This window comes from Acomys russatus, chromosome 19 (assembly GCF_903995435.1).
Source record: "Acomys russatus chromosome 19, mAcoRus1.1, whole genome shotgun sequence".
NCBI lineage: Eukaryota > Metazoa > Chordata > Mammalia > Rodentia > Muridae > Acomys > Acomys russatus.
Window position 1 is genome coordinate 5,030,950 of NC_067155.1, and position 13,641 is coordinate 5,044,590.

General features: G+C 36.1%; 1 protein-coding gene across 1 annotated transcript in view; it reads right to left on the bottom strand.

The window, feature by feature from the left end:
- Positions 1-7,591, bottom strand: part of LOC127203443 (vomeronasal type-2 receptor 116-like) — a 41,621-nt gene extending 34,030 nt beyond the window's left edge. Inside the window, exon 1 of the mRNA XM_051162217.1 lies at positions 7,380-7,591. Within this exon, the coding sequence (XP_051018174.1) occupies positions 7,380-7,591 (212 nt within the window). The remainder of the gene's footprint in view (positions 1-7,379) is intronic.
- Positions 7,592-13,641: the final 6,050 nt, after the last annotated feature.

Here is a 13,641-nt window from a genome sequence, read left to right on the forward strand (position 1 = left end):
TACCTCTGAATTTCTAGGATTAATTCATGTGAATCCACACCAGAATTCCTTTGACCTTTTTGTGTATTTATGAGCTGTGTGCCTTATTTATGTGGATATGAGTCTCTGTGAAGATACAGTTTTGTAAAAGTTTCAATAGCCATGAGTGCAAGACAGAGAAGGAAATCCAGGGGTCAGTCCAAGCTGTCCAAATTATTTCATACAGTGTCTCTTGGTCATTTATTTAGTTATCAAAAGACTTACTTACTTACTTAATTAGTTGAGACAGAGTTTGTCCATGTCGACCTGGATGGCCTGGAAAACATTATGCATACCTATCTGGCATTAGAATAGCGGAGATTCTGCCTCTCCTTACTCAGTGCTGTGAAAGAGAGAGAGGACCACCCCAACTGACCCCACACTCTCTTTGTAGTTTCCAACACATAAGCCTGGCACTCTGGCCAGCAATCTTGTAGCAAGTCAACTCTCTCTGTTTCTACCCTTCATATGATCATTGCATTACAAGATCACATTCATGATGTTTGGAAAATGTAAACTCAGATCTTCACACTTGCTCCTAGAGAAATTTGCTTTATAAAGCATCTCTTAATCTGTCTAATAAGAACACGGTGAGGACAATATGTCACTCTTAGTGGTGCCAAAAGCCCTCCACACAAAGAATAGCATTTCATTTTAGTGTCAAAATGTGCTGTTCACAAAAGTTTCCTTAAGATTATAGTTAGTAAATTGTTCTTTACTTGGATATAGAAATATTTTATATTAAGACATTGTTCAGGGTTCAAAAGAAAATCAATATTTTAAAAATAGTTTGGAAAGATGTTAATGGAAGGAGATTAATTCTATAGTAAACATACTTGAAAAGAAAATAAATAGTGCATTTTTAGATGTCAAAATTTTCTTCCAAATTCTGGCATTTTAGTCACTTAGTGGTTTGTTTTCCTTCATCAAAATGTTTGCAGCTATGATTCTTTGTAATTCCCTATTCCTTTTCAAAACTTATTTTCATTTAGTGTAGCTGCTGGTATACCATATATCTGCTGGGTCAAAGGACTTCGTATTTTTCATATCTCCAATATGTGCTTTTTCTGAGGCGATGCTAAGATTTATAGATTGCGTGCATGCTCTGAGGTGTGTTTCTTTTAAACCTAATGTATTTATTTTAAAAACTTCACAGAAAAAAAAAACCCAAAAGACTTTGTATATGCCCTAATCTAAAACTAATAAGTAAAGATGTAATTGTATTTAGCAGGGGGAAATAATGAAAACCACAAAATTTAGGAGCAGGGTGACAGACCACAAAGACTAAAATAGGAATGCAGAGATGAGCAATGAAAATATTTTAAGTAAAAAACATATCATAATCAAATCAAAATGCCAGGTACCAAAATAACACACCAGAATTTTGGACATCTCAGTAAACTTGAAAACTGTGGGAATGACTATTCTGATTCATGCTAAGAAAGTCATATGCTGTACATCTTTCCTATTCATTATCTAGAATATGTATTAGGAAGGTACAAGATTGGATCCTGCAACCTTGATGGCAAGATGCCACCGTTGAGGATGCTATATAATTGAATTACACAACGTGGAAAAATCAAGCTGTTACTCACCTGGATGCTTTATCTTTCCTAGGTATATTCATAGTGCTGAAAGGTGCTATGCATGGTACTAAAGAAAATAAAAATAATCATAACTCTCACTTATCTGTGAACCATGAGGGCTATAGTAATGGCTGGCCATACATGATATGCATTCTAGTATAAAAATGGGCACAAATATTATATGTTGAACCAACATTTTTAATGATTTGATATAAGGCCCCTTCAATAATATGGAACACATGTTTGGTGCTATAAAAATAGCCAAGTCTGTAACTAGGTAGGTAACAGACCCAGGGATGGACTTAACGATATAATTCTGTTAAATGGACATAGTATGAACTTAAGTCCCAGTGAATTATTGCTGTGCACATGCATTAGTGCACCCCTCTGCCCTCATCAGCAAAGCTTTTTTTCCCAGCAGATGGCAAATAACAAAGAAAGCAATGACGGAGTATATCAGAGATTGTCAAAGACTATGAAGTGCTCAGCCATACATGTGACTTACGTATCACATGCCTACTAAAAAAGGCTGGGGATCGTGGCTGAGGATAAGTGGGAAGGTTGTCAGGGCCAGAGGCTGTGGACAATCTCTAGGAAACAGTGTTTTCTGTCCAAAACAGACTAGTTACACATTTGAACTCACAAAGATTATGACAGCATGTGTAAGACCATTCTCAAACAAGGCAAAATACCGTCATGGAGAAGAGATGGGCACAAAAATCCAACCCCTAGCTGAGATGCTATTGAAATTTGACAGTTATTGGGTGAAATACGGTCAGTTTCTTCAGTGTTGTGATCCCTAGGGGGTTGAGAACACTCAAGGAAAAGCTCCAAATACAACAGTATTTATAGGACACAAAGTATAGTAAACTGAAAAAAAAAAAAAAAAAAAAACCCACAGACTTAGTTGGGTATGAAGGTAAGAGTGGAGAGACTGCTTATGAGGTGTGGTGGTGGAGGTGAATATAGTAATTTTTTTAGATAATTGTTAAAGAAATAATGAATATTTTAAAGCACAAGATAAAATAAAAATTATGGAAGGTCATTTGTGAGACACAAGAAAAGTAAGTACAATTTTTGCCAATGGACAGTATAGATTCAAATGACTACATATATATATATATATATATATATATATATATATATATATATATATATTTATTATAAAGTATCATTTTGACTTTATTCATGTAATCATAGGCTTGCAATATATTATAGAATTCAATCATTACTACATATTTCATGGTAAATCAGCAGAGGGTCTCCAAGCCTCCTCACACAAAGCACTGATTAGGAAATGGAAAATTTATAACTGAGAGTTCATCACTTTATCCTAGAGTCTTGTTTGACAACACATAGTGTGCCATAAGCATGTATTAAAACTCAACATAATTTTACTGATTCTGTCTCATTATTTTGATACACTGAGATTGAATTCTGGATTCCATAGATTGGTTAAACATTCATTTTGTCTAATATATTTAAAGATGTGCATGTTCATGAACATATATACTATCTTTCTTTTATAATGAAAGGATATTTTCCACTTTCCTTCTGTTTTACTTTTTTATTCTATCTTCAAACCCATGTAAATTTGTGCCACCCCTTCTCTGTCTTTAAAATGCAAATAGACAAATTTAACAAAAACCAAGCAAATCATTATTTTTAAAAACAGTGAAGGCAGGTTTGATGATACCACAGCATCATGAGGCAGATGCAGATGATCTGTGAGTTCAAGGCCAGCCTGGTATACTTAGAGAGTATAACACCAACCAGGGCTATACTGGGAAACACTGTTTTCAGGAAAGAAAGAAAGAAAGAAAGAAAGAAAGAAAGAAGAGAGAGAAAAGAGTGAACATTTAGCTTAGAATGGTAGTTCACACTTTTATTTTCAGTACTCAGAAGGCAGAAATGGGCAGATCTCTTTCAGTTCTAGGCCAGCCTTGTCTACATAGTAAGTTATAGAACTGTCAACGCTATAAAGAGTTAGTGAGCTTTTGTTTCTAAAAACAAAACAAAAAGAGTAAAAGAAAACACCGAGACTGCAATTGAAACACACACAAACAGATTTTAAAAACTAAACAAAGTGTTTCAGTTATGTATATTACTTGTTCAATGAAATACCATGACCAAGAGCAAACTGGGAGGAATATATATATATATATATACACATATACACATATATATATACACATATACATATATATATGTATATATATATATTGCTTTTTAAAAATTATTACTATTTTTGTGATGAAACACCATGACCAAAAACAAGATGGAGACAAAAACTTTTATTAAGCTTATATTTTTACATTATACTCCATCACTGAAAAAAAAATCAAGACAGGGAACTCAAAGAAGGCCCAAAAGTGGAGGCAGAGGGTGATACAGAGGCCACAGAGGGCTTCTATTTACTCTATATCTCATAATGGCTTTCTTGGCGTGTTTCCTTATAGGATTCAGGACTACTAGTCCAGGAATGGCCCTGCCAACAACGGGCTGGGCCAATCCCTATCAATCACTATTTGAGAAAATACCCTACAGGCTTGCCTACAACCCAGTATTATGGAGGCCCTTTCTTAATTGATGTTGCCGCCTCTGAGATGACTTTAGCAGGTCTAAAGTGGATATAAAAATATCTAGCACATTTAGCTATATTTCTTCATCACTGTTCATTTTAGAATGAAGTTAGGGCAGGAACTCAACCAGAGCAGGGGCTAGAGGCAGGAGCCATAAGGAATGCTGTTTATTGGCTTGCTCACTTTTGGTTGCTCAGCCCACTATCTTATGAAACAAAGACCACACGGCTCATTGGTGGCACCACCCACAATTGGCTGGGCACTCCCATATCGATGACTAAGAAAATACCCTTCAAGCCTGTAGATAGCCTGGTCTTATTGAGGCATTTATTCAAATAAATCATCATTCTTTCCAGTGACTTTAGTTGGTATCAACTTGGCAAAAAACTATCAATCACACATGGAAATATGAGGCAAAAAGTGTACAAATGTTTTAGACAATATGAAAATGTTAAGAAATTAGTAATAATAGCATAATAAAGGTATAAGGTAATGAATTATCAAAAATAACCTTAAATGGTTCTTTAAAATATCTCATTAGGATAATGGTAGAAACAGAACGTGCAGGCAAATCAGTAGGAAAGATCAGATATCTGAGAAATTTCTTATATTATTAAACATCTGCCACATCAGAAAATTTACATTGGAAATCCAAGAATGCTTCCTGAATCATTTAACTTATTCAATTAGAGTAGATAAAATTGAACTACTATACAATTAAATAATCTCTTAGTCTATGAGTTTAAAAGAAAGCTAATTTACAAGTCCTGAATTCACATCTATTTCGGTGGCAGTTTCAGATACATGGTAGGACAACTCCCACAGTGCTGACAATGGCTGTCACCAGTTCTCACTTCATTCTGACTCTGACTAATTTCTTATGTCAGAGAGGTTTGTGTACAGTTGATAGGCTGTTTGTGGTTGTGGTTGTGCTAAAAAAAAAATGGCTCTGTACATGGCATCTTCTTTTTTAATTGTCCCGAGTAAAGGAGAGCTAGCAAACATAGCAGAGTGACAATTAAAAGAATATTCTGAAGATTAAAAATGATCAGTGGACACTGAGGAGCAGGCACAAAAGGTGTAACTCTCAGTTTAGTGAATGTAGACCATAGACACGACAGACCGCCATAAAAAGGATTTAGAGGACACTCAACAGCCTTTCTGGTTGCATACAAAGAAAAGGACACAAAGTTGCCACCCATGGAAATAGAGACCTCAATTACAAATCCACAGCAAGAGTGGATGGTAGTGCTCAAAATCAAGACACAGGGGTGGAACCATCTTCACTGCTAAAATATGGAAAAATAAAAATGGAGAAAACAAACCGGGATTATTTTAGACACCAGAACAACATCCTAGAAAACTTTAAGTTGTTCCACTTTATCTATATTTTATTCCAGAAAAAAAAAAAAAAACAAAAAAAAACAAACGTTTTGAGTATATTCAGAAAAATGTTTAGGATTTGTTTTGTGTTAGATGAGACTGTTAATCTTTTATAGTAAAAAAAAAAATACTTTTTTCTTTCATGAACTACTTTGATTTTATTTGTGATTTAATAAAAAGTTGAATATATTTTACAGATTACGAATCTTTAATGCATGAAGGACAAGAGGGACACAAATGGCTCATGCAATAAAAATCATAGTGTTTTCACATATGGGCTTGTTGGTGCATGGCACAAAGAAAAACACATACACATGTATGTTGGTGCTTGAGCTGGTGAAAGTAGACAGCAGAGGAAAAGGAGAGTAACAAGGGACATTAGTTAGGATAAGGTGAAAGGGTCTCCACACAGCATCCAAAGGCACCCAAAGGCCCCAGTCTGCTAGGTATATGCGACAAATTTGTGATTTTTATGTGAAACAAAGTATTATCCTTAGGATATTAAGCCTACCTCAAATTACTGCATTGAGATATACATTATTGCATCTACATGTAAAATTTTGGATCTGTGGCTGCCTATGCTATGTTAGTTTCACACCAAATATTTGAAAACATTTCTACAATATCTGATGTTCTTTTTTTTTTTTTTTTTTTACATCTGATGTCTGCCACTGTGCTTGAGTTATAATTAACACCCAACCAAGTTTTTAAACAAATAGACACTAATGTAACACTGAACACAATTCAACTTCATAACTATATTACATGCAGTAAATTTCTGCCCATTTTCTTCCTACCAATTTATTCATGTGCTCAGATATTTACAAGCTCTATTGTTTTTTTCAAGGTGTTTTAAAATTGATCTGTAGATATTTGGGATGTCTGTATGGAATAAGCATTCTTTATTTTCTCAATGAAGATTCACTTGAATATTTGTCATTAATTTGTCTAAGGAAATAAGACTTTTCAGATGCTATTCCTTAATCTCACATATGCCACAAAAGCTAAAAACAAACAAACAAACAAACAAAAAACAAACAAAAAAAAAAAACAATAACCAAACAAACAAACAAAAAAGCCAAAACAGCTATAAGTGGTCACCCTCACAGAAAGAGTATCTGGCTGAGCATATCTGTATACATGAGAAAAACACTGAAAACAAACATAGGAAACATGTAAACATTTAAATTTTTTCCTGAGAATAAAAAAAATAGAAAAAAAAAAAAAAAAAACACTGAGATACAAAAACTGAGATATACAACTGTATGTGTAGAGCAGAAAAATGCTCCCAAAATGTAATGGTGACAGTCCTGTTGTGAAATGAACTGCACATAGCCAAGTTAATGCTTGTCACTCTAGCAGCATTCCAGGCACTCCAGGCAGGAGTCTGTGAACTCAGTGACATCGCCTCTTCCCACAGAGGCACATATGGACTTAAGGAAAGCCCAGAAGTACAAGTCATACTTAGATTAAATTAGCCATTGGCTGAAATCATAACACTGAAAATAATCAGTTCATCTGGCATTACAAGTATGACAAAGGATTATCATTAAGTTCCAACCACACAAGGAAAACAAAATGAGTAACACAAAAACTATGACTTATCCTTTGAAAGAGGTTAGAGAGAGAGAGAGAGAGAGAGAGAGAGAGAGAGAGAGAGAGAGAGAGAGAGAGAGAGAGAGAGAGGAATATACTTGAAGAGATTTGAAAACTGGAAAAGAAGGACTGTGGAAAACATAAGGAAGTTTTAATTCATACACTCTTAAAGTCACAAGAATTCTGAACTCATACAATGAATGCTTGTACTTACTGTACGTGAATGTCCTGGTATGCATGTGGCACGTTTATATGAGGAACTTTGCTGCCTGTGTAGTAAATATGAAGAGGGAGAAAAGCACCAAGCGTCACATCTCCTTCATGGTAAAAAGATTCCTTGATTGTTAAATAGCATTCGTTTTCAGTAAAGGCATATAGATAACTGGGGATATACAGGAGCCCAAAGACATGAATCCAGAACATCATAGTGACACAAGTATCTGCCCAGCCAGAAGACTGGTGGATTCGCGTCAATTTATGTTCAGCGGCTATGCATTTAATCTCGAATGTTTGTGAACATGCATGCTTCTAACTTTGTTAATTGGTGCAGCTGGCACACTAATTACCAAAAGTTCTTCCTCACGCCAACTCCACTGCCACTGAGAGTTCTGAAACTCTTCCCTTAGGCTCTGCATCTGAGGCTCTGTGTTTGACTTAAAAACAAGTCAGGAAAAAAATGTGGTTTTGGATCTTCTCTAGCCGCAGGGACCATGACTTCAGACAAGAAGACAGACAACAAGAGCTCGGGAGTCAACTTTCTGATTGGGCTGTTTTGGCCAAGTTTGAAGCATGAAACTTTTCATGTGACAACAATTTTGACTGACGAAAACATGCTGCATTAGTTAGTGTTTGCCGTGTTAGATGAATTGGCAAAGGCCTGAAAAAATGCCTGTTCCATGAATGCACAGGGAACCAAAGACACCAGTGAGTCCATTCTTACTGCTGGCTATAAGTGCTTCAGATTGTCTTCTGTGGAATATTTATGTCTGCAGAACAATTTGATGTGTGCACGGAACATGATTAATTTATTTCTCACTTTGGAAATGCCAATAGTCCTGCTACATTTCTCATTTCCAAATCATCTACTTAATTCCGGTGCAAAATTCAAGTCCCTCTTACATTCTGTGATTTGAATTTCTTCCCTCCCCTCTTTCCATTCATCCTGCATTAGTCTTTGAGTAGAGGTGTCTTGTACTCCATCCCTGCACCTACATCAGTGTGTTCACCCATGGTTTATACTGCTCTGAAAACATTAGGGCATGTGAGAAATCCTTCTCCATTTTGTAAAAATGTATAATAATTTAAAGGTATCACCTAATATACTGAAGGAAGCTATCATGTGCAGGGCTCTATTTCCTACTGACTAGGAGTTAAGAGCAATGAATGTACCTTGTATTGTGACATGGTAATAAAACTATGGCCTCCAACTGAATTGGCACCCCTAAGAAAGGATGTGTGAGTAGAAGGAACAAAAGCCTCAAAGAAACAACAATAGAAAGCAGCACATTAAGAAATGTTAACTGGTCAAACTGTAGCTTGTTGGAACTTTTCTTTGTGTCTAGATTAGCAATATGCAATGAGTACATATTGACAGAACCTGTAAATTATAAGAGTCTGTGCAATGAAAAGGAGAGAGACATCTGCCTCTCAGTAAATCACTTGTCCCTGAAATCCTGGGTAATAGAACAAGCCTGTGCATCAATGAACTAAACGCTACTCCTTCCTTGGAGTACTAAATCTGTAGACTGGGAAGTTCATTGACAATTTCCTCAGGAAGATTGTTTGATGCATGATAACCATGAGACTTAAACATGAGGGTTGGATGGAAAGTCCTGGTAAGAGGACTGGGCATTTTTTAAAATCTTTTTTTTCTTAGCATTTTCTGACCAAAAACAAAACAAACAGAAACACACACACACACACACACACACACACACACACACACACACACACACACACACACACACACACAAAACACACACAAAACAAAAACAAGACAAAACAATGTTGCAATGTCAAAAGTGAGTGATTATGAAAATACAAACTCTTCATTGCTGATACAGATCCTTGTGTGGTTCATCAGTCTACAATGGTCCACCTGGGCCCAGATTTATTGGCTCTTTTGGTCTTCTTGTAAAGCACCTGCTCCACTTGGGTACTTGCACCCCCCTTCCCACTTTTCAAAAGCACTCCCCATGATCTGCCCAAAGTTTCGATGTTAGTCTCAGAATCTGGTTTGATGCTCTGTTAGGTGCAGTCTTTCAGAAGACATCTATGGTAGGTTCTTGTCCTGTTCCTTACCTTCAAACACTTCCACTGTCTATTCTATTTGCCCTTCTGAATTATAATTAATCACCATCCTAGGGTCCTCCTTGTCACTTAGCTTATTTAGGTCGGTGGATTGTAGTGTGGTTATCCTGTATTATACGGGTAATGTCTGATTATAAGTGAGTATATACCATGTGTGTCATTATGGGTCTAAGATACCTCACTCAATCTTTTTTTATCTCTATCCATTTGCCTGAAAATTTCATAATGTCCTTGTTTTAATAGCCAAATAGTATTCCATTGTGTATATGTACCACACTTTCTTTATTCATTCTTCAGTTGAGGGACATATGGGTTGTTTACAGTTTCTGGGTATTACAAATAAAAATGTTGCTATGAACATACTTGAGCAAATGTCCTTGTTGGATCATGGATCATCTTTTGAGTTTGTGCCAAGGAGGAGTATAGCTGGGTCTTAAGATAGAGGTATTTCCAATTTTCTGAGAAACCACCAGATTGATTTGAAAACTGGTTGTACAAATTTGCATTCCCACCAGCAATAGAGGAATGGTCCCCTTTCTCCATATCCTTTCCAGCACATGCTGTTACTTGAGGTTTTGATCTCAACCATTTTGAAGGGTGTAAGATGGAATCTCACAGTTGTTTTTATTTGCAATTCTCTGATGAGTAAGGATGCTGAGCATTTCCTCGTGCTTCTTGACCATTTGATATTCTTCTGTTGAGAAATCTGTTTAGCACTGTACCACATTCTAATTGGATTAATTGGTTTGCTGGTGTTTAATTTTTTCATTTCTTTATATATTTTGGATATTAACCCTCTGTTGCATGTAGGTTTAGTGAAGATCTTTTCCCAGACTGCAGGCTATCATTTTTTTATTGACAGCGTCTTTGGCATTACAAAATATGTTCAGTTTTATGACGTCCCATTTAGATCCTGAGCTGTTGGCATTCTGTTTAGGAAAACGTTGTCTCCGGTGCCAATGAGTTCAATGTTCTTCTCCACTTTCTCTTGTATACATTTAGTGTTTCTAACTTTATGTTAAGGTCCTTGATCAAAGTTAGACTTGAGTTTTGTGCATGGTGAGGAATATGAATCTATTTTCATTTTTCTACATGTAGACATCCAGTTAGGCCAGCACCATTAGCTGAACATTCCATCTTTTATCCATTGTATGGTTTTGGCTTCTTTATCAAAAATAAAGTTTCTGTAGGTGTATGGGTTTATCTCTGGGTCTTAAGTTCAATTCCATTAATCCACCAGTCTGTTTCTATGCCAGCACCAAGTAGCTTTTAAATCAGGAGATCTTTTATTGTACAGGATTGTTTTACCTTTCTGTATTATGTACTTTTTCTTATAAAGTTGAGAATCATTCTTTCAAGGTCTGTAAAGAATTGTGTTGGTATATTGATGTGAGTTGTGTTGAATCTGTAGATTGACACTTTTAACATGAACAAGTGTTGGGTATCATCAAAGGCTTTTTCAGCATCTAAGGAGATTACCATGTGCTTTTTTCCCTTTAAATTTCTTTATACTGTGAAGTAAATTGATGGATTTCCATATATTGAACCATTCCTACATTCCTGGAATGAAGCTTACTTGATCATGATTGATGGCATTTCAGCTGTGTTCTTGGATTCTGTTTGTGAGCATTTCATTAAGTATTTGTGTGTCATATGGAAAGCTGGTCTGAAATCCTCTTTCTTTGTTGGGTCTTTTTGTGGTTTAAATATCAAGGTATCTGTGTTCTCATAGAATGAGTTTGACAGTGTTTTTTCTGTTTCTATTTTGTGGATTAATTTGAAGAGTATTGGTACTAGCTCTTCTTTGTAGGTCTGGTAGAATTCTGTGCTGAAGCCATCTGATCCTGTGCATTTTTTGGTTGGGAGACTTTTGATGACTTCTGTTTTCTTATAGGATGTAGGATTATTTAATTGTTTTACCCAATCTTGATCCAACTTTAGTAAGTGGAATCTGTCACTTGTCATTGAGTAGAGAGTTGTTCAGTTTTCATACATTTGAAAGGCATTTTATTATTGTTCTTGAGGTCTAGCTTTAGTTCATGGTACCCTGATAAGATATAAGGTACTATTTCAATCCTCTTATATCTGCTGAGGCTTCTTTTGTGACCAACAGTATGGTCAATTTTGGAGAAGGTTCTGAGGGATGCTGAGAAGGTGTATTCTTTTGTGTTTGGCTGTTAATGTCATTATTTCTGTTTTGTTGGCCTGTACTTTGGCAAGAATGGGCTGTTGAAGCCTCCCACTATTATTGTGTGGGGCACTATTTGTGGTTGAAGCTTTATTAATGTTTCTTTTACAAATGTGTGTACCCTTGTATTTGGGGCATAGATGTTCAGAATTGAGATCTTCAGAATTTGTGGGTTTTTCTTTTGATGAGTATGAAGTGTCCTTCCTCATCCTTTTTGATTAATTTTCTTGAAAGTCTATTTTAAGAGCTATTAGAATGTCTACTCCAGCGTTCTTCTTGGGTTCATTTGCATGGAAAACTTTTTCCCAGCCATTTACTCTCAGGTAATATCTATCTTTCTATGCAACAGAGTGATCCATCCTCTTTATAAATCCATTGTTAGCTTTGTCTTTTCCTTTGTGAATTGAGTCCATTGACATTGAAAGATATTAATGACCAGGGCCTGTTAGTTCCTTTTATATTGATGTTGGTTGTCATAGCATGTTTGTGTGATTTTTCTTTTTTGTTTTGTTTTGTTTTTTTTTGTTTGTTTGTTTGTTTGTTTTTTTTTTTTTGTTTTTTTTTTTTTTTTTTTTTTGCTGTAGTGAAGTTACTTATATCCTGTGCGTTTTGGGCTTGTAGGTAGGTATTTTCCTTCTTGTACCTCCTGTAGAGCTGGGCATGTGCATAAATAGTGCTTAAATTTGGTTCTGCTGTAGAGTATCTTGTTTTCTCCATCTATGGGGATTCAAAGTTTTGCTGGGCACAATAGTCTGGATTGGCATCTGTGATTTTGTAGGGTTTTTCAGACACCTGCCTAGGCCCTCCTGGCTTTTACGGTTTCTGCTCAGAAGTCAGGGGTGATTCTGATAGAATTGTGATTATATGTTACTTGGCTTTCTTCCCTTCCAGCTTTTAACATTTTTTTCTTTGTTCTGTATTTTCAGTGTTTAAGAATTTCTTTTTCTTCCAATTTGTTGTTGAATCTTTTTTCCTGAGCCTTGCAGCTTGGAATCGTCTCTTTCTTCTATTCTTATTATTCTTAGATTTGGCTTTTCATGGTGTCCTTGATTTCTTCGATGTTTTTTTGTCAGGGATTTTCTATATTTAACATTCTTTGACAGATACTTCAATTTCTTCACTTGTATCTTCTACAACTGAGATGATTTCCTCCATCTCTTGTGTTTTTTGGGCAATGCTTACCTCTGTAATTCCTGTTTTCCCCATGTGCTCTATCTCCAGGATTTCTTCAATTTGTGCTTTCTTTCTTGTTTCTATTTCCATCTTCAGATCTTGAACCATTTTTATCCATTTCCTTTACCTGTTTGTATTTTCCTGTATCTTTGAGTGATTTATTCATTTCCCCTTTTAAGGCCTCAATCTTTTCACTCTATCTTTCTATATTTCTTTCAGAATTTCCTCTTCAAACGCCACTATCATCTTCATTAACATAAACTTAATGTCAGTTTCTTGTGTTTCAGTTGTGTTGTGGTATCCAGGGCTGCTTGCTGTTGCATTACAAGCTTCTGGAGATGTTAATATTGCTCTGGTTTTTGTTGGTTGTGATCTTACACTGGCTTTCAGCCATCTGGTTGTCTCTGGAATTGGCTGGTAGTTCCTGGCATCTGCTGTAGATCTTGTGGTGTGGGAAGAGCCCCAGGCAAGAAGGTGGATGTTCCTGCAGCCTGCTTGGATTGGTTGACTCAAGGAATTGCACACAGGTATCCTCAGATATGTGATCATCCAGACAGATTGGGATCTGTCGGAATATGGGGGCCCTCCTCTCATCAGGACAAGTCCTGGAGTCAGACAGCTTACTACTGGATTTCTTGCTCTGAGGTTAATGCATTCCATATGTCCAGACACTCTAATCAGACACTTTGCTCCTTGGGTGCAGACATTTTGGAGAATCTGTGAGTTCAGAGGTCTAGTTGGTCACCTTATAGAGACAGGTTGAGCTTTGGAATGATGGCTGTGCCTGTTTCTGTGGATCTTAGGT